We start from the raw sequence: 21,815 nt of genomic DNA, 5'->3' as shown, positions 1-21,815 counted from the left end.
AGGCTGAGAGGGGCAGGAGCAGGGAAGAGAGACCAGCTGTGAGCCAGAGGCCCAGCAGGTGGGACACACATAGTGGGATAATTGGAGAAAAGTTTCTTTCAAATGTATGGATGCAGAGGAAACACAGGGTAACCTAACCTCACCCAGGGCTAGGAGCTGCTGAGCTAGCATCTCCTTCCAAGGCACGGAGGAAGTAGTTACTACTGAAGTCTAAAGACCATGTGATGGTTAATTTTATCTGTCAACTTGACAGGTCCATGGTGCCCAGATAGATAGTTGGTCAAACATTATTCTGGCCATGTTGGTGAGGGTGTGTCTGGATGAGATTAACATTAAAATCTATAGTCTCAGGTAAAGCAGATTGCTCTCCCTAATGTGGTGGGCCTCATCCAATCAGTTGACGGCCTGAAGACAACAAAGGCTGACCCTCCTGCGAGTAAGAGACAACTCCTCCTGACTGACAGTATTTAAGCTGGGACATCGGTTTTTTTCCTTGTTTTTGACTCTAATTGAAACATTGCAACTCTTCCTGGGTCTCAAGCCTGCCACATTTGGTCAGAAACCACACCATCACTTCTCTTGGTTTTCACGCCTTCAGACTCAACTGGAACTACACCATCTGCTCTCCTGAGTCTCCAGCTTCCTGGCTACAGAGCTTGAGGCTTAGCCTCCAAAATCGCATGACCCAATTCCTTGTGATAAATCTCTTTCTCTCATCGTATGGGTTCTGTTTCTGTGGAACACTGACTAACACAGGGAGAAAGCCATGCAGAGGGGGCCAAGCAGTGACGTCAGGCTGTGGGCCACCGCCAACCAGAGGTAACTTTGATTTCTCTCCAGGCTCCTGCCGGGGCTCACTGTGGCTGAGCTCAGTGGAAGCCAGAGGGCACAGGACTCCGCAGAGGGGATCTGAACAGATAAGACTCCAAGGGCACGGAGCAGGGCAGAGGGTAGCGCCTCACTGTGGAGAGGCGAACAGAAGACAGCCAGCATAAGCAGTAGGAAGGTTGTTGCCGTCACCCAGGGAGTGAACAGTGGTGGCGTGGCCAGGATCACGGCAGGGAGTGGGGAGGAATGGCTGCATTCTGGATACATATATAAGGCAGCACTGGCAGGCTCTGTTGATGGCCCGGATGGAGCAGGCGTGAGAAAGAGGAGTCACAACTGACTCCAAAGTTCTTGGCCTGAGCAACTAGATGGATGGAGCTGCCATTAACTGAAATCGCTTTATTTGGCTCTGCAAGTGTTTCTATGGAAGAAAGGATTTGATTGCTAAAGAAAAGATTATGAAATCCCTGATAAAATATTTCACATTTTGTCAACAAAGTATATCTACGTTGCCTCATTGAGCCTCACTATCCCCTGAAACAGGTGGGGCAGTTATTGGATGCCCAATGGGGAATCTAGACCCAGACACAGTGCCTCAAATACATATTTGTGTGTGCTCATACTGTCTGTTCAGGAACGGAAGAAAAATGTCACGGAGTGCTGAGAAACGCAGACTTGTAGTCTGCTGCAGAATTAGCGGAAGCTCTGATCTGTTCTCTTTGTCTGTCCTGTTGCCGAGGCAGGGAAAGCTCGGAGATGAGTGAGCTCCTGCCTAGGCCGAGCTCTTGAGAACCCAGTGCACGTGGACAGTCATCCAGAAACAGAGCAAGGGCTGTGGTGGAGAGGGGGAGGGCAGGAGGGGGATCGCTGCAGGGGGAGGGTGGAAGGGATCCAGGGGGGAGGGGGGCATCGGGAGGGCGATGCACACATACTTTTTCCCACCCAGCTTCTCCCTAAATGGTAGAGCTTGGGGAAAACTGTACTGACCAATGCTCACTGAGCAATGGAAATAATGTGAATTTGTGGTCTGTGCACAAAGGAGCTTAGCTTAGATACTATATCTTTTACTTCCCTGTTTTATTTCCTTCCCATCTTCTGTGCCCCTGTTCTGCCACACTGATAAATCAATACTTTTCAATGGCTACGGAGTTGCAGTAAGTGATATTTAAGTTAGATTTTAGAAGGACTAATACATCCCTTCATAATCTGGGTATAGTCTAACTTTCCCCTAGCTTCATCTCCTACCACTCCTTTCTCTCTGCCCTTACCCGTCACCATCCTCCCTTAGCCCTGATCCCACTAGCCTCACTGTGGCAGTTTTTGAACACATCTGCAAATTTAGACACTCCTCCCATGGAGAGGTAGGGCCTGGCTCCTTCCTTTGAGCCTGGATCAAACTGGAGCCTGGCTAACCGACAGAATACAGCCAAAGTGATGCTCAGTGACTTCCAGGCAGACCGTGAAAGACACTACAGTTTCCACTATATTCTTTTGGGATTCTTGCCCTGGGAGCCCAGCCACCAAGATGTAAGGAAACCCAAGTATAGTCCATCTGGAGGAAACTGGAGCACCCCAGGCCCAGTGAGTTCCTAGCCCCCAGTCAGCACCAACCTGCCAGTCATGCGAGTAAACCATCCAGGATGTGGTTCCTCTGGCTGCCCCCAGCTGACACTGCCTGGAATGGAGAAGAGCCATCCCTGCTGAGCCCTGCCCAAAAGCATACATTCAGCAACTAAGCAAATAATTGCTTTTATGTCAAGCCACTAAGTGTAACTTATGCAGTAATAGACACCAATATTCTCACTATTCCATAAAGATATGTACACTTAACTCCCTGTGGCTTCCTACTCTTTTTCTTTCTGTTCCTTGTAAACTGTCTGTTCCTTATAACTATTCCTTCAATAGTCTGCATTTGGTGAACTCCAATTCATCCTTTAAAGCCCAATTCAAATGTCCCCTTCACTGTGAAGTCTTCCCTGAAATGTACCTCCTTGTTTTCCCACCAAGGGGAAAAATAATTGCCCCCTCCATTATGCTGCCAAATGCTTCTGTTATGCGTCACAGTGATGGGGGAACTGACCTAAAATGGTGGCCTGAGTGGAGAGAGAGGTCCCTAGCCGAAGCCCCAGCCCAATTCCGCATACCCCCCTCCAAGCCACACCCGGAGCCAATCGCCAGACGACACCTACCCCTTCCCACACTCAAGGAAGTCCCCAACCCATAAAAACTTGCTCAAAACCTTGCTAGGGGCTCAGTCTTTGGGGAGGACCCCGCTGAGCCCCCAGCATAACAAAGCTGCTCTCCTAACTCTCTGAGGCCGCTTGGGTTCTTTCCGGTCCTGGTACCTGTAACAACAGCACCAAGCTTGCCTTAGCTGGGGCTTTTTTGAGATCCGTCTCCCTAGATAGACCTTGAGTATCTCTCTAAAACATCGTGTCCAACCTCCGTCCAACTCTGGGTATCACCTCTCCAGTACCTGGTAAGAGGCTGACACCAAGAGGAAGCCCCAGAAAAGTGTGCTGGGTTGGGTTGCATTACATTTGTGGATGAGAAAGTAGCCACACACTGAACCTGACAAGTTCAGGGGAGGCCAGTATGGCGGAGCCTACAAACTCAGAGAACAAAATTAACCACGTAGGATGGTCTGAACATAAAAATTCCTAATTAAATCAGTTTCCGGAAAAATGGTGGCGTGAGGTGAGCCTCTGTAAAGCTCCCCTGGAATTTACAACGAATCGAACAACAAAAACTCCACAAAGGACTCCGTGCACAGCAGACAGGCAAGACGAAGAGGCCCACTACCGAAGTCACCTACAGGTGGGAGATTCGCGCGAGTGGGGGATGAGGGAAGGGAGAAGTACGGAGATGGAGCCGCGCGGGCGCAGGATGCAGACCCAGCTCAGTGCTCCGAGCTCGCGGCTTCCCGGAGCTACCGCAGCTGCGGGAGAGGGAAGGACTTGGACTGCTAGGGCTCCGCTTGTGGCCCACAGGGCTGAGGGGGCAGCATATAACACGGCTGAACCCAACGCTCAAGGCAGAGACCTCGGAGAAAAGACTGAGGGAAGAAGGCTGAAAACAGTGGTTTAAGCCCTCACTGCCAAGCAGAGAACGGAGCCTTAGGCACTGAGACTAGCCGCCCCCTCCCCACCCTCCCAGAGCTCGCCCCGCCCCCACCTGCCCGGTGCTAGAAGCGAAACAGTAGCAGTGTCAGATCAAGAGAACAGAATATTTGCTGTTCTGAGAACTGTGGACCACAGACACAAATTTGCAGCCCAACAAGTTCCGGCAAAGGGGAGGGAGCTGTGGAAGCAGGACCGGCTGTGGTGGTGGTCGCTGCCATTGCTCTGGGTCACCTCTCACAACTCACCCCACCCCTGGCCCCACCGATCTGGGTAGATCCCTGCAGGAATAAACAGAACTGCTGTAACATATGGGCTCTGAATCTGGTGCAGGAAGAGCTTTGGAACTTCAAAAGCTCTCCGCATACCCACCGGGACACTGCGCCCTGTGACCTAGACGAACTATGAACAGAGGAGAAGCCCGTCTCCCAGGGAATCCCCCCATTGTGTCAGAAGCTGGAATAGTGCAGAGAAAACATAGCACTACCATGTGGGAGAAGAAAAATAAGCTGCAGTTGGAGAAAAAATAAAACATTCTACCAACAAGTACTGGAAAACAAAAGAAAGACCGCTTCCTATCAACCTGTTGCAGAAGCCACTCCTGTAGATGTCTAGGAAGAGAAATACTAAATCAGTAATTGCCATAAATAACCAAGGCAACAAGATAGCTCAGAAAGAAAGTGAAAAATCTCCAGAGAAGGCACTTAAAGATCCAGAAATATGTGACTTAAATGATGGAGAATTCAAGATTGCAGTTCTGAAAAAACTCAACGAGATACAAGAAAACACAGATAGGTAGTTAAATGAACTCAGAAACACAATCAAAGAACAGCATGAGCATTTTACGAAAGAGATTGAAATTTTAAAAAAGAACCAAATAGAATTTCTGGAGATTAAGAACTCAATAGAGAAATTAAGAATGAAATAACCAGCTTAGGTAGTAGAGTTGACCAGATGGAGGAAAGAATCAGTGACATCGAAGATAGAAACCTGGAAATTACACAGATGGAAGAAGAAAGAGACTTGAGACTTAAAAGAAATGAAAGAACTCTACAAGAACTTTCTGACTCCATCAGAAAGAGCAATATAAGAATAATGGGCATACCAAAAGGAGAAGAAAGAGAGAAGGGAACAGAGAATATATTCAAACAAATTGTCAATGAGAACTTCCCAAACTTGTGGACAGAACTGGACCCTCGAATCCAAGAAGCAAATAGGACACCTAATTACCTCAATCCCAACAGGCCTTCTCCAAGGCACATTGTATTGAATCTGTCTGAAATCAACGACAAAAAAAGAATCCTCAAGGCAGCCAGGGAAAAGAAGACGGTAACTTACAAAGGAAAGCCCATTAGATTATCATCAGATTTTTCAGCAGAAACTCTACAAGCCAGGAGGGAATGGAACCAAATATTCAAACTATTGAAAGAGAGAAATCATGAGCCAAGAATAATATATCCAGCAAAGATATCCTTTAGATATGAAGGAGGAATAAAGACCTTTCCAGACATACAGAAGCTGAGGGAATTTCCTAATACACGACTTGCACTACAAGAAATACTAAAGGAGGCTATTTGACCACCATCAACAGGGACAATTTGTGGCAACCAAAACTCAAAAAGGGGGAGAGTAAAGGCCTGAACTGGAATACGGGAATGGAGAAAGTAAGCGTGCTGAAGAAAATGGAATACTCTAAATATCAAACTTTCTTTTACATAAACTTAAGGGTAACCACTCAAAAAAAATCCAGAACTGAAATATATACTGTAATAAAAGAAGAAACAGACGGAAACATCATAGAATACCACCACACAGAAATAATAGACAACAACAAAAAGGCAAAGAAACAATGGAGACACAGCCTTACCAGAAAACTAAAGATAGAATGACAGGAAATCCTCACATATCAATAATCATCCTAAATGTAAATGGACTGAACTCACCAATAAAAAGGCACAGAGTAGCAGATTGGATCAAAAAACTAAACCCAACCATATGCTGTCTCCAAGAGACACATCTCAGCTACAAGGACAAGCATAGACTCAAAGTGAAAGGGTGGAAATTGACACTCCAAGCAAATGGTACCCAGAGAAAATCAGGTGTAGCCATAATGATATCAGATGAAACAGACTTCAGGGTGAAAAAGATAACAAGAGACAAAGATGGACATTTCATAATGGTGAAGGGGACTGTACAACAAGAAGTCATAACAGTCATCAATATTTATGCCCCCAATCAGGGAGCACCGAAATATACCAAGCTACTACTAACAGAACTAAAGGCAGAAATTGACCAAACACAATTATACTAAGGGACTTAAATACATCATTGACAGCTTGAATAGATCATTAAAACAGAAAATAAATAACAAAATAGCAGCCCTAAATGACACGTTAGATGAAATGGACATAATTGACATTTATAGAGCACTTCATACTAAAACATCAGACTATACATTCTTTTCTAGTGTACACGGAACATTCTCAAGGATAGACCATATATTGGGACATAAAATCAGTCTCAACAAATTTAAGAAGATTGAAATCATACCAAGCATATTCTCTGATCACAAGGCTTTGAAATTGGATATCAACTGCAAAAAGAAAGCAGGAAAAACCACAAATACATGGAGATTAAACAACATACTTTTAAAGAACGACTGGGTCAAAGAAGAAATTAGAGGAGAGATCAAAAGATACATAGAAACAAATGACAATGAAAATACATCCTACCAAAATTTTTGGGATGCAGCGAAAGCAGTTTTCAGAGGGAAATTTATCTCATTACAGGCCTATCTCAAGAAACAAGAAAACTCCCAAATAAATAACCTCATGTTACACCTTAAAGAACTAGGAAAAGAAGAACAAGTAAAACTCAAGGTCAGCAGAAGAAAGGAAATAACAAAAATTAGAGCAGAACTAAATGAAATAGAGAACAAAAAGACAATAGAAAAAATTAGTGTGACAAAGAGCTGGTTCTTTGAAAAGATTAACAAAATTGACAAAACCTTGGCTAGACTCACTAAGATAAAAAGAGAAAAGACACTAATAAACAAAATCAGAAATGAAAGATGCGGCATTATCATGGATGCCACAGAAATACAAAGGCTCATCCAAGAATACTATGAAGGACTATATGCCACCAAACTCAATAACCTAAAAGAAATGGACAAGTTCTTAGAAACATATAGCCTTCCTAGGCTGAATCACGAAGAACTGGAAAATCTAAATAGACTGATCACCAGTAAGGAAATTGAATCAGTCATCCAAAACCTTCCCAAAAGCAAAAGTCCGGGACCAGATAGCTTCACTAGTGAATTCTACCAAACCTTCAAAGAGGATCTAATACCAATCCTGCTCAAACTCTTCCAAAAAATTGAAGAAGAGACTGTACTCCCTAACTCATTTTATGAGGCCAACATTACCCTGATATCAAAACCTGGCAAGGACAGCACAAAAAAAGAAAACTACAGACCAATATCTCTGATGAATACCGATGCAAAAATCCTAAATAAAATTCTAGCAAATCGAATACAACAATGCATTAAAAAGATTATTCATCACGACCAAGTGGGGTTCATCCCTGGGGCACAGGATGGTTCAACATCCGCAAATCCATCAATGTGATAAATCACATAAACAAAATAAAGGACAAAAATTATATGATTATATCAATTGATGCAGAAAAAGCATTTGACAAGATACAACATCCATTTATGATTAAAACACTTAATAAAATAGGTATAGAAGGAAAATACCTTAACATAAAAAAGGCCATATATGACAAGCCCTCTGCTAATCTCATAATTAATGGTGAAAAACTGAAGCCCTTTGCTCTACGTTCAGGAACACGACAGGGCTGTCCCCTATCACCTCTGCTTTTCAACATAGTGTTGGAAGTCCTTGCCAGAGCAATCAGGCAAGAGAAAGAAATAAAAGGCATCCAAATTGGGAATGAAGAAGTTAAATTATCACTCTTTGCAGATGACATGATGCTATATATAGAAAACCCTAAAGACTCCACCAAAAAGCTATTAGAAACAATCAACGAATACAGTAAAGTTGCTGGCTACAAAATCAACATACAAAAGTCCATTGCCTTCCTATATACTAACAATGAAATCTCAGAAAAAGAAATACAAAAAACAATTCCTTTTGCAATTGCTGCAAAAAGAATAAAATACCTAGGAATAAACTTAACCAAGGATGTGAAAGACCTATATGCTGAAAACTATAAGACATTTTTGAAAGAAATTGAAGAAGACACAAAGAAATGGAAAGACATTCCGTGCTCATGGATTGGAAGAATCAACATAGTTAAAATGGCCATATTATCCAAAGCAATATACAGATTCAATGCAATCCCCATCAAAATCCCAATGGCATATTTTAAAGAAATAGAACAAAAAGCATCAGATTTGTTTGGAACCACAAAAGACCCCTAATAGCCAAAGCAATCTTAAGAAAAAAGAACAATAATGGAGGTATCACACTTCCTGACTTTGGCTTGTACTACAGGGCTACAATAATCAAAACAGCATGGTATTGGCAGAAAAACAGACACATAGACCAATGGAATAGAATTGAGAACCCAGGAATAAAACCACATAAATATGGACAGATAATTTTTGACAAAGAAGCTAAAAACATACAATGGAGCAAAGACATCCTCTTCAATAAATGGTGCTGGGAGAATTGGATAGCCACGTGCAAAAGAATGAAACTGGACTGCTATTTGTCACCATGTACCAAAGTTAATTCAAAATGGATCAAAGACTTAAGCATAAGACCTGACACAATAAACTGCATAGAAGAAAACATAGGTACTAAACTGATGGACCTTGGGTTCAAAGATCATTTTATGAATTTGACTCCAAAGGCAATGGAAGTAAACGCTAAAATAAACAAATGGGACTATATGAAACTTAAAAGCTTCTGCACAGCAAAAGAAACCATCGACAAAATAAAGAGGCCACCAACTGAATGGGAGAAGATTTTTGCAAACAGTGCCTCCGATAAGGGGCTAATATCCAGAATATGCAAGGAACTCATGCAACTCAACAACAGAAAAACAAACAACCCAATTGAAAAATGAGCAGAGGACTTGAAGAGACAGTTCTCCAAAGAGGACATACAAATGGCAAATAGACATATGAAGAAATGCTCAACATCACTAATCACCACAGAAATGCAAATAAAAATCACAATGAGATATCACCTCACCCAGTTAGAATGGCTATCATCAACAAGACAAATAGTAACAAGTGTTGGAGAGGCTGTGGAGAAAAAGGAACCCTCATACACTGTTGGTGGGAATGCAGACTGGTGCAGCCGTTATGGAAGGCAGTGTGGAGGTTCCTCAAAAAATTACGAATAGAATTGCTATATGACCCAGCAATCCCTCTCCTGGGTATCTACCCAAAAAATCTGAAAACATTTATACATAAAGACACGTGTGCTCCAATGTTCATTGCAGCTTTGTTTACAGTGGCCAAGACATGGAAACAACCAAAATGTCCTTCGATAGATGAATGGATAAAAAAGTTGTGGTATATATACACGATGGAATACTATTCGGCGGTAAGAAAAGATGATATAGGAACATTTGTGACAACATGGATGGATCTTGAGAGTGTAATGCTGAGCGAAGTAAGTCAGACAGAAAAAGCAGAGAACCATGTGATTTCACTGATATGTGGTATATAAACCAAAAACAACAAAAGAACAAGACAAACAAATGAGAAACAGAAACTCATAGACACAGATAATAGTTTAGTGGTTACCAGAGGGTAAGGGGGGTGGGGGGTGGGAGATGAGGGTAAGGGGATCAAATATATGGCGATGGAAGAAGAACTGACTCTGGGTGATGAACACACAATGGGATTTATAGATGATGTAATACAGAATTGTACACCTGAAATCTATGTAATTTTACTAACAATTGTCACCCCAATAAATTTAATAAAAATAAAAATTCCTAATTAAAAGCAGGTCATGGTAGGTAGTCACATCTTTAGCCTGTAGCTTCCTTGACAAAGGTCACTCATTACCTTAAGTGAGCCTTTCTATTGTCTTTTTGCATCTAAGGTAACATGCCCTTGGAATGTCAGAGTAATCCCTTTTTCAGGGCACAGCCCACCACACCAGAGCACTAGACCTCAAGGTCCCTCCTTGTTACCTTGCTGCCCACATGCCACCTCTTTGTACTGTATATGTTAATTATTAACTATCCTGTGCTCACCAATGTAAACGAAGTATGCATCTCTTCATTTCACTTTTTATCCAATCCCAGAGTTTCCCCCCACTTTGCTCTCTCCTGCCCCCTTCATCTACCACCAATGGATTCCGTGTACCTTCCTTATCTCCTCCTTTGATTCTAATGTATAAAATAAGCTGCAAAACTGCCATTCTCCGAAGTATTTTCTTAATCCATTGAGATTTTGCTTCCCAGCAATTGTCAGTTTGGCTCAAATAAACTCATTTAAATTCTCTACAGGTTGGATATTTCCTACATCGACACATTTAAGGAATTTGAGATGAAAGACTGACTGAGAAAGTTGGAATACTCTTTCTCTCAGAGCCCTTAAAAATAAAGCCACAAAGTGGGTTCATTCCTAACTGGCATGAATGATAGACCACCCTGGACTACAGCTGAGGGATGGGTCCCTGAAGTTCTGAGTTTCAAAGATCTCTCTTAAGGATTGACAGCTCCTTTAGCTCTCTGCTCTGTTCCCTCACTTCATTCTATTCCTGGTAAGAAATTCCTTCTCCGAAGGTATTTGGTGCTAAAGTTCACTGCCCTCGCCACCGCCTCTCCCACCCTCTACCATCGTCCCAATATCTATTTTTCTAGTGTTTAACAGTACACAGCGGGAAGAGGGGTTACGGTCCTAATATGCTATAGTTAGCCAAGGCAACAATGCATACATAGCAAGATGTATTGTAGAGTTACTTAAAAGGTATTTTTCTCTGTATACCTGGTTAGGGCACACTAGTAGGGTGCAATGTTTTAGTGGGTGTTGTTAAAGAGACAACCACAGGCTCAAAATGGACTCACTTGTGACATGCGTGGAACCTAGACTTAATACCTGACCAACGTAACTGAAGTTTCAGCCTTCTCCAGGAATGTAATCTTAATCCATCAGTCAGGAATTTTCTGGTCAGTACCAATGAGATAATCTATCACCAAAGGAAGCTGGGGCAATCAGCCTGATAAGAACCCCCACCTTCCCCAACGGGAAGGTGACCTTGCCAGAAAAAATCCTTTCTTTTCTTTCACTAATAACTCTTATCCTGCCCAGTTTTTGCCTAGAAAAACCTTCCATTTTGTAAAACTGCTCAGAGCCCTTCTAGTTGTTAGATGGCATGCTGCCCGATTCATGAATCGCTTAATAAAGCCCACTAGATCTTCAAATTTATTCGATTAAATTTTTGTTCAATAGTCTTTTTTTATTTTTATTTTTTATTCTTTTTTATTATTAATTTCGGGTGTACAAAACAATGTAACAGTTAGACATTTATACCCCTCACAAAGTGATAACCTCCCTCCCCCAAGTGACTACCCCTCTGACATCGTACAGATCTGTTACGTTTCTACCGTCTATTCCTTATGTTGTTGTACCCCACTTCTTGGCGAGGATGTGGAGAAAAGGGATCCCTCGTGCACTGCTGGTGGGATTGCAGATTCGTGCTGCCACTATGGGAAACAGTGTGGAGGTATCTCAAAAAACTGGAAATGAACTACCTTATGATCCAGCAATTCCACTCCTAGGTATCTATCCAAAGACATCCAAAACACTAATTCGAAAAAATGTATGCACCCTTATGTTTATTGCAGCGCTATTGACAATAGCCAAGAATCGGTAGACGACTGGATTAAGAAACTGTGGTATATTGTTCAATAGTCTTTGAAAAGACATGTTACTTTACCCACCATTATAATATCAATATCTATTTTTCTTTACAAGTACTTTGAAGGCTCCCGAGCAGCTGTAAGGGGCTGAGTGGGACGTAGGCTACCACTGTGCCTGAGAAGTGAGCACGGTGAGCATGGGTGGCTTTCGAAGCAGTGCCCCTGCTCAGCGCGTTCCAGTGAGCCAGTGCCTCTGGAACAGTGAAATGCTCGATGCTCTGACTCCACCTTGTTTAAGCCCAGTTGTCTCCATGGCTTTCCGGCTCATAGCTCCTGCTTTACACGTACTAGTCATTAAAGGAATTCTGCTTGGGGCTTGAGGTTTTACAAAAACAGCCCTGCCCATCTCCCCTTCCCTTGACATGAAAGAAGCTTGAACTCTGTACTTTCTTAAAATGGATTTGAGGAACTACTAGGGCCCCCATCTTCCCCATTGATGACTTCTCAATCCATAAACCTTTCCTTACTCCAAACTCTGACATCTTGAGCTTTGGCATTTCGAATTGTGGGGCACAAGGACCTTGGAGCAGTAACGTCTTCGATGAGCAGATGCTAGAATGGGATTGGGTCAGGTTCCGTGGGGTTGGCAGCTTGCATAATTTGGGGATGGTCATCTATAGTAGAAAAAGAATACAAATTATAAATACAAAAATACATACAAAAGTGAATATTTATTTATAATAAAAGAATCACTCCAAATTACAAATTTTAAGAAGTTGATGAATACCACAAAAATCACAAAACCTACAAAAATTACACATTCTTTTTATTTCTTAATTGCCACACACATCTCTGCGGTATTTTCTCTAAATTTGGTATGATTTGTAATCCTGAAAAATATACCAAATGTATCTGCAATGAAGGCATTCATAGCAACAATTCAGTGCAGTTAGACATCACTGCCCATTGTGAGACAGGTTAGTTAGTGTGACATCAGGCAGTGAGAGACTCCTTGGTAGACTGAGCAAAAACAGAACAAAAACAGAACCCAGACAACCGTACCAGGACAAAAATATCATCAGTCAAACTTGGGGACAAATGGGTTTGCTTCAATGGTTTCCCCGCAAGCTGAGCAGTAGAACAAGTCTGGGAAACATTGTATCCATAGGCACCCACATCCCAACATCTCCCTCCCAGGTAGAAATCAAGGCCTATAAACACAAGCTTTTGCCTTAGCTAGTGGGCATCCCAGCTTCGGGTACCCCCTCCCACTCGGGAGCTGTAACTCTTTGCTTACTATAATAAACTACCTTCCTGTGCCACTCTTTGCCTCTTCCTGGTCCGTGTATCCGTTCTTCGGCTGCATGAGACTACGAACCCCGGCATTCACTAAGCAACATCCTACCTCAGCTGTACTGAGCCACATAACTGTGTGGCCAGATGACGGGTGCAACGACGCTGACTTATCGATGAATATGTGTAGGAGTTCTCTCACTAAAACACTCACCTCTTCAGACATTTCTCTGCGTTGGTGGCAATTTTTCACGCCATTTTGCAGCAACCAGCAGACTTTGTCAGGACCAGGTGCATCAGATCCGCCAAGAAGCACTGTGACATGGAATGTGTGAACTGTGACATCACGTGCAGTACCCGTGTGGTCCTATCACTGCTTTGGACCCACAACCACAAGAATTTGGATCAAATTCTGTTTTGTGTAATTCCCATCAGAAGAGAAGACAATGCATGACATGTTTATAATTACATACATTCAGTATCAACTACTTTTCTAAGGGGAGAGAACTGTTTTGGCCAGACCTTGATGAGAACCAAATCCCCTGCTGGCAATTTTATTAGTTTGATATTCGAAAGAATCTTCCAGACTAGCTTCTGGCTCCAAGTATTTCAACCTTATTTTTCTTCGCGTCCCGCATACTTCCAATGGGAGTGCTGTACGTAGGGCACCTGGGTGTCCTGACACAGGCTGAGTCGGCACTGTGGGTCATGAGTGTTCCTGCACTGAGATGGCTGGAGATAACCTGTCTCTACAAGGACGTGACTGTGAGCTACATAAATATATCCCATAAGCCCAAATTAAATGCTTCCCCAACTCATCTTTCTCTTAGCTGGATCCCCCAAATGCACACAGCCACTAAATATCACCCAACCGAGGGGAAATCAGAGAAAGGCTGGAATGGAAAGAAACAGGGGTCTTAACCCAGGTGTGGTTGAACTGTCTTCCTGTTGCATATATTAGGGACATGTTGCTGTGCAAGGGAGGGGCCCTGAAATGTTACCAGCTTTCCAGCAAAGGTATCTCTGGCCCAGAAGCAGGAGCAGCTGAGACGTGGGGGGTGTGGGGGCCACAGGGTGTTGACATTACATCTGACCTTGCCAGAGGCAGCACGCCTGGACACACGAGCATCTCTGTTCCCAACCTTTCCTGTGCCTCAAGTCCCTGAAACGTGGATGATGCCACCGACCTGCCAGGATCACTCAGGCTCAGAGAGAGGATTTGTTACAGCTCTTGGTAAATCTGAGCACGAGGCAAACGTCAGCTGTTGTCCTGGGCCAGTGTCACAGTGTCCTCCTCCCCTTGGGTCCAGGAGGGCTGTCCAGGAGCAGTCTGCCTCTTTAAAGCAGAAGGGGTATGATGTGACTGTGGGGACAGTTCCAGAGAGCAGTTTCCAGGCTCTCGGCCTCACGTGGAAAGCTGCTGGCTCAGTTTTTAGGTGGCTATCAGCTGTAATCAGATGGCTATCCGCTGTTACCGGTTAGCCATTGGCCACTAATAGAACTGCCGTGGCTACAGTAGGGGGTTGATTGGTTGGTTGGCAGAGGAGCAGAAGGCGGGTTGTGGATTGTGTGGCTCCTGATTCCTGTGTCGCCAACCCAGCTGCCAGCGAGAATATACTGGTATGAACCCCCCATCTCTGGCTCTGTGGGTGTTCCGTTTTGGCCTCACCATATCCTGCGTTCTTGTGCAGGGAGCGGGAGCTGAGACCCCGCATGAGAGTGACCCCCAAGAGAAGCAAACGCTGTCTTTTGAAATCAGGGTAATCCTGCTGAGGTCACTGCTGTCACCCCCTTCTCCCTGCTGTCAGCTGAGGGATTAGAGGAGAGGCCAATGGATTAAGGGGTTCATTTTGTCACAGCCTGCCCTGCCTGACAGTCAGCCTCTCTCCTGGAAGCCTGCTGGTGAGGGAAAGCAGCTCCTCTGTCGCTGTTCTCTGTGAAGCAGAGAGAGAGAGAAGCCCCCTCTCCGGCCAGGCATTGCTGCCAGGACCCAACTGAAAGCTGTGGAACCCCAGGCTTGCCAGGACCTGAAAGGCAGAAAGCTTGGGGACATCCAAAGATCTGGATGACTGGCAGACAGAGCTCATAGCCTCAGGCAGCTCTTTCCTCTCTGCCTGCCCTGACCCCAGACGAGCAGCTCACCCCCACCTGCCAGGTTCCAGCCAGACGCCAGCTGCACCCACAGCAGGATGCCCTCCCGCCTGTGGCTAGTGGCCTGGGGCTCCGTGCGGAAGACTGCAGTAATCCTGTGCCTGCTGCTGCTGTCCGGCGCCGCCCTGCCGCCCACAATGGGGCAGGCCAAGATTCCCCTGGAAACGTAAGCACCAAATTCCGCCCCACCCCATAAACTCTTTTACCCTTTCCTCCCTTCCTTCTGGCTGGCAGACCTCAATCCTCTGCACCACTCACCTTTGACCTCCCTTCGGCTCTCCCCCGGGGACTTCGCCTGCCCGCTCTCCTCCTCTTGCTGTGAAGACCTTTTCTTCACCTTCCTCTCCTCCCCTGGGGAGTTCCACCTGCCCAGCGCAGACACCTGGTCATCAGAGCTCACATTCACCCGGATGGCAAGCGGGTCTGGAAGCCCTGCAGGGCGCTGCTCCTTCCATGGTAACTGCTGCCACCAGGTGATGGACTGCAAGCTACGTTGGTTCAAACTGATCCTTGCAGCTCTCCAGGGATTTGTTAGGAAATTCATTTTGACAGTCTGAAGGGGTAAAACAATTCTAAACTGACAAAATGTCTCCCGCAACCAGAAACTAGGTGAGATTAGACTTTGGTGGTCTGAGTCTCCTCTCTGTGCCTTTCTGCCTCCTTCCAGGCCTCCGCTGTACACTCTGTCATTAAGACCAGGTGTCAGTCATTTATATTTTGCTACAAATTTAAATTGCTGTGCGACCATTCTGGGGATGTTTGTTTTTTAGTCCTTGGCTCTGGTGGACCTATTAAAGAAATTTCCAATAAATGTGGGGAGCAGAGCACTCTAGACTAACGGGGGTTTCCTGCTCTGTCCGGCCTCTCAAGTGCAGCATGAGATCAGGCCACCAGAGCCAGCTGTCCACCTCATGTGTCTGCAGAAGTGGGCAGAGTGCTAGAACCGCACAAATGTTTCTGTGTGCTCTGTTGAGCAGCACTGTTCCCAGCTGGTTTTATAGTGTCTGCTTTTTGTAGGCCTGCAAAAAGGTGCTGAGGGGGTAACAGTATCCCGATTCTGCAGTTAAGGACACTTCCCAAGTTCCCACAGCCAGTAAAGGGAAGTGTCGGAGCTTGGACTCAAGTCAGCCGGGCCTGTGCTTCACCTTTATAGCCACTGAGCCTGCAAAACTGCCTACTGGTGAGAAGACAGCGAGAATAGCTTTCGCCCCCAAGACACACACCACCCAAGAGTAGAAGGCCAACTCTAGGAACAGGCTGAGTGCTGGGTCAAGATGACTGGAATCCAGGTCTTGATTGAGAAGAACTGCAGAATGGACCATCTACACAGAAACCTCCAGAGAGAGTCCTTGAGATTAAGGTCCCCAAACCACCCACATCTGCACCCGCCCACTGTCTGGGACCTTGGCTCCTCCCCTCCTCTCTCCCACTGGGTCTGTCTCAGTCTTTCCCACCCAGGACCTCACATCTCTCTCCTGTGAAGCCACGCCCTCCCTCCCCCTTAGCCCTCAGCCCCAACCACTTGGCCCTGGCTTCCACTGCCCTCCCAAATCTGTTTCCACCTGCGTCACCAAAGGCCCTCATTGCCCAACCTGGTAGATACTTCTGGATTTATCTCCCTGGACTCTTTTTTTTAAAGGGCACTTGCTTTTCTTTTTTGTTTTTAATTTTTATTGGGGATATTGGGGAACAGTGTGTTTCTCCAGGGCCCATCAGCTCCAAGTCGTTGTCCTTCAATCTTGTTGTGGAGGGCGCAGCTCAGCTCCAAGTCCAGTCACCGTTTTCAATCTTTAGTTGCAGGGGGCGCAGCCCACCATCCCATGCGGGAATTGAACCGGCAACCTTGTCGTTAAGAGCTCGTGCTTTAACCAACTGAGCCATCTGTCTGCCCCTCCGGAAGCTCAGCTGCAGCTCGTTGTCTTCAATCTAGTTGTGCAGGGCACAGCTCACTGGCCATGTGGGAATCGAACAAGCCACCCTGTTGTTCAGGGCTCACGCTCTAACAAACTGAGCCATCCGGCTGCCCTCTCCCTGGACTCTTGTATTAGACACTAGCCTCTCCCTTTTCCTTGAGTCTCAATGCCTCAATGTTCATAATGCTGTGCTCTCCAGGTCTCCTTGGGCACCTGTTACCTCTCTGCCTTCCACAAGTGCTCCTTTGCCCCTGCCTGGCCCTAAGATTGTTGGTGTTCCCCAGGCTTTGTCATCCACTCAGACTTTCTCATGCACCCACTGTCCTACCCCCAGAATTTCCATGAAATAATGACTCTTAGCCGTGCCTCTGCTTGTTAGACTCACATATCTGTTTTCTATAGATAGCGCTTCCTGAACATCATGTGAAGTTTTAAATTCAAGTTTGTGTCTTTCAAGATGCAAAGCAATTGGTGCTTTTTAGAGTTGTGCAATGCACGACCTGCTGACGTCACTCTGCAACGGAAATCTTATATTCTACACATCCCAAGTTACTCTCGTCACCTTCCACCCTCCCCAGCGTGCTTCCCTCATCTCCCTGATATTGTTAACTTTACTTAATAACACCACCATCAGCTCAACCACCCAACTGGAAACCTGGAAGTAGTGCCTGACTCCCCCCAGCTCTTCTGTGCTCTCCAACTAGAATTCTCTTCCAAAACTCTTTGTCAGGCTAAACTCTCCCAAACTTCTGACACTGAATGCAGACCCCCACCTCTCCTGGGAAGCCTACCCTCACCACCACTCCCCAAGCTTTGTTGGTGCCCCTTCAAACATGCATTATGCTACCTGTATATGAAGGGGCATCCCTCTGACTGAGGGTTACAGAGGTGAGGACAGAATGTGGCTCTAAGACGTGCACAATGCCTGGCACATAGGACTTCAGTAGATACTGGTGGACTGACTGAACGCTGATCTTGAAATGATCATGTGGGCAAACTCCGTTTGCTCCATCTGGAGAGGCTCAGACACAGTCCTGCATGAACACCGCCAAGACACTCCCATCCGGCCCAGGTGGTAGGGTCTTGGTGCACTCTGGGACACACAGAGGTCAGGGTTTCTCCCAGGCTGCGTGCAACAGGGTGAGGTGTGCTTCCCTCCCTCACTGCCTGGCCTGCTCTCAGCCTCAGCACCAGCAGCTCACAGCCTTGTCCGCTGCTCCCTTGCTTCATGCTCCCTCTGAAGTTTCAACAGAGGAGGCAGCAGCCCACAGTGACCGTGAGCAGGGAACTCTAGCGGGAACGACTCATTGAGAAGCTGCAGCTGTGGCCCGGCAGCCCCAGGGTCTGTCCTCATTCCTCTCCACCCTGGTCCGAACTGTCCATAGTCTCTTTCCCTCCTTCTCTCCTGTCCATTCTCCAACCACAAACCACGGCCCGTGGGTGCTTGGGGTCAGGCTTTGGTTCCAGCTCATCAGCCCTTGCCCCTCGCCCCTCAGTGGGAGACCCAGCCAAGGGTATTCAGCACACTCAGTGCAGCTGCTGAGACTCGGGTGGGTCCTCGGGGTCTCATGTCCTGGCCAGCAGGGACAGGAGTACCTTATATGTGTTTTTCTGGGTGTAGGTCAGTGTGTACGTGTTTGTGTGTGTCCATGTGTGTATGTGCATTACGGTGTGAATCTCTGTGTCATGTGTGTCTCTGTTTGTGTGTATGTGATCAGTGGGCATCTGTGTGTGTGAACCGTTGTTTTGTATGTGCGTGTGCATCTATGTGTGTGTACACATGTGTATACACATGTTCCGTCATGGCTCTGCAGAGTGAAGCTGTGGGCAGACACCTTCGGCAGGGACCTGTATGACATGGTCACCAAATACTCGGGCTCCCTCTTGCTTCAGAAGGTCAGTAACCCTCTTCCGGGAGCTCTCGGGGTGCTCTGATGGCAATCACCAGGGAGCCCTCCCAGAGAGAAGAGCTGTGAGGGGTCTCAGACATCATCTAACACAATCCCCTCATTTTCAGGTGGTGAAACTGAGACCCAGGGAGGGGAATGGTTTGCCCAAGTCAGTGGGGTGGCCAAGATCATAGGGCCTGCTCAGAGCCCCAGGAAGCTGATGCCAGGGTGAGATTAGATGGGGTGGGAAGGCTGTGAAGAATAGAGAGGAGAGGAAGCAGGAGTGAGCAGACTGGGGTGCAGGGCTGCACCTGTGAAAGGGGTGGGAGAAGAGAAGGAGTAAGTGGGACCTTAGCCGGCCATGGGAAATCCTGCTGCATCTGCTCAGGCCGCAGAAGCTGGCCAGCCGGCCTGTGGCCTTCTGTACAGGCAGAGCTCCCAGACCTCCAGCTCTCAGGAGCGCCAGCCATGCCCGGATGGCAGAGCCCACGTAGGCCTGTGCCCGGCTCCTGGGCAGGACGTGGGGCCTGAGGACAGGATGACGCACCAGCTCCCCTGCCCTTTATTGATCAATTGCTTTATGTGCAGACGGACACCTCACCTGTCTTCTTACTAGGTTATAAACAACCCTGTTTTCCGCTGATATTTATAACTCCCAGACCAGTTTTAACAATAGCTTGCCATTCTCTATTATTACCATTCACTAAGAGCTTTCTATTTGGGATTTAACTCTCACCACAGCTTCATGAGGTGACTACCATCCTTGCCATTTTCTAAATGATGCTAAAAGCCAATCGCAGGCTTTTATGCCTGCACATGACCACCCCGCAGCCCCCTCCTGTGGTCCCTTCCCCACAGCCCACAGGTCCTCTGGCTGGAGGAAGTGGGAGGAGCCAGCGTGGGCGGCAGCTCGTCCACAGGCCACTACAGAATGACAGCTCAGACCCACTTCCCACTCACACCACCCTTCTACACTGCACAGCACCCTTTCATTCAACTTTCCCATTTGTGCCCTCCAACTCCAGGTGAGAAAGATAGAGCAATATTATGTGGCTGTTGGGGTAAAAACATTCTCTAACTTATGCATTCTAGAGCATTCTCTAAAGCCATGCCAATGCCACATCTTGCTGATGAGGAAACTCACTGAGAAACTTACCTAAGGTCACATGGCCAATAGGTTGCCACACTGGGTCATTGGACGTTGGTGATGCGCACACCTGGGGAAAGGTTGTCTCCCGCAGCCCCAGCGAGTAAACTGGAACCCAGCTGTCTGAACTCTGCTAGGCTCCCTGGCACTTTGTCAGGCAGCATCAATACCTGCCTCTGCTGAGCTCAGACCAGACATGCTGTGGGCAGGGGCATAATGACCTCATGGGGCGTGGGGAAAGGGGAAGGTGCTCAGGGAGGGGTCACAGTCACGAGCAGCCCCAGGGGGCGGCAGGCGTGGCTGCAGACAATGTGGAAGCCTTGGAGACCTGGCTGTGTGATCTTGGTCAAGTTCATTGACCTCCCTGAGCCCCAGTCTACTCCCTCTTAAGGATATTAACCAACTGTATCCAGATCCCCTGGAACAGAGAGGATGTTTGATAACAGGCAGCTATTGCTGTTAGTGGGGGAGATTATGTGAGGAGGGGAGTAAACAAAGCCTCATGGGTGTGAATACACAGTTGAGAGGACGGAGGCCATGTGTCATCAGGTACCAAACAAACTGGTGCCGGATGACAGGTACCCATCTCTCCCACATTCCCCTTAACAGAAATACAAGGATGTGGAGCCCAGTCTGAGGATCCAGGAGGTGGATGGCTTGGAGCTGGTGCGGAAGTTCTCAGAGGACATGGAGACCATGCTACACAGGAAAGTGGAGGCCATCAAGGTGCTCCAGGTCCTACTGATCTGTGGGGGCTTTTTCCCCAGACCCTGTCACACTGAAATGACCTTTACCAATGTCGTGGCTCTGCATCCTCTCACCCACATCATCCTTTTCCTACCTCATGAGTGTCTGCCTTGTGTCCCCATGAGCCAAAAGGTCCTTGCAAAGGAGGAAGTGATGCGAAGCAAGGGGAGAAGAGAGGGCTGAGATTACAGCTCTGCCTTAGGGAACAATGTCTAATGCAATAGGACCAACCTGCAGTGCTAACAGCGACTCTGCATCACAACCTCATATCCAGTGACTGGTGCAGAGCAGCTATAGAATGAGGACTTAGGAGTCACCTGCTGAATGAAAGGATGGGTGAATGGATGGGTGGGTGTGTCGGTGGGTGGATGGATGGATGGATGGATGGATGGATGGATGGATGGATGGGTGGGTGGATGGAAGGAAGGAAGGAAGGAAGGAAGGAAGGAAGGAAGGAAGGAAGGGTGGGTGGATGGATGGAAGGAAGGAAGGAAGGAAGGAAGGAAGGAAGGAAGGAAGGAAGGAAGGATAGATGGATGGATAGATGGGTGGGTGGATGGATGGAAGGAAGGAGGGAAGGAAGGAAGGAAGGAAGGATAGATGGATGGATAGATGGGTGGGTGGATGGATGGAAGGAAGGAAGGAAGGATGGATGGATGGATGGATGGATGGATGGATGGATGGATGGATGGATGAATAGGTGGGTGGATGGATGGAAGGAAGGAAGGAAGGAAGGAAGGAAGGAAGGAAGGAAGGATAGATGGATGGATAGATGGGTGGGTGGATGGATGGAAGGAAGGAAGGAAGGAAGGATGGATGGAAGGAAGGAAGGAAGGAAGGAAGGAAGGAAGGAAGGAAGGATAGATGGATGGATAGA

At 46.6% G+C, this 21,815-nt stretch overlaps 1 protein-coding gene and 1 long non-coding RNA gene across 2 annotated transcripts in view; one reads left to right on the top strand and one right to left on the bottom strand.

Moving 5' to 3' along the window:
- Positions 1 to 11,436: 11,436 nt before the first annotated feature.
- LOC141570050 (uncharacterized) lies at positions 11,437 to 16,062 on the bottom strand. Its single transcript, XR_012493809.2, has 3 exons — positions 15,501 to 16,062; positions 13,306 to 13,406; positions 11,437 to 12,472 (listed from the first exon to the last, which is right to left on the bottom strand). It is a non-coding gene; the product is annotated as an uncharacterized LOC141570050 (long non-coding RNA).
- Positions 14,966 to 21,815, top strand: part of CACNA2D4 (calcium voltage-gated channel auxiliary subunit alpha2delta 4) — a 116,453-nt gene continuing 109,603 nt past the window's right edge. The window contains exons 1-3 of the mRNA XM_019711256.3: positions 14,966 to 15,408; positions 18,970 to 19,051; positions 20,801 to 20,917. Coding sequence (XP_019566815.3) covers positions 15,281 to 15,408; positions 18,970 to 19,051; positions 20,801 to 20,917 — 327 coding nt within the window. The 5' untranslated portion in view covers positions 14,966 to 15,280. The remainder of the gene's footprint in view (positions 15,409 to 18,969; positions 19,052 to 20,800; positions 20,918 to 21,815) is intronic.

Source organism: Rhinolophus sinicus, chromosome 1 (genome assembly GCF_057876585.1).
Source record: "Rhinolophus sinicus isolate RSI-liver-muscle chromosome 1, RSI-T2T, whole genome shotgun sequence".
Lineage (NCBI taxonomy): Eukaryota > Metazoa > Chordata > Mammalia > Chiroptera > Rhinolophidae > Rhinolophus > Rhinolophus sinicus.
This window is presented reverse-complemented; position numbering and strand designations above follow the sequence as displayed.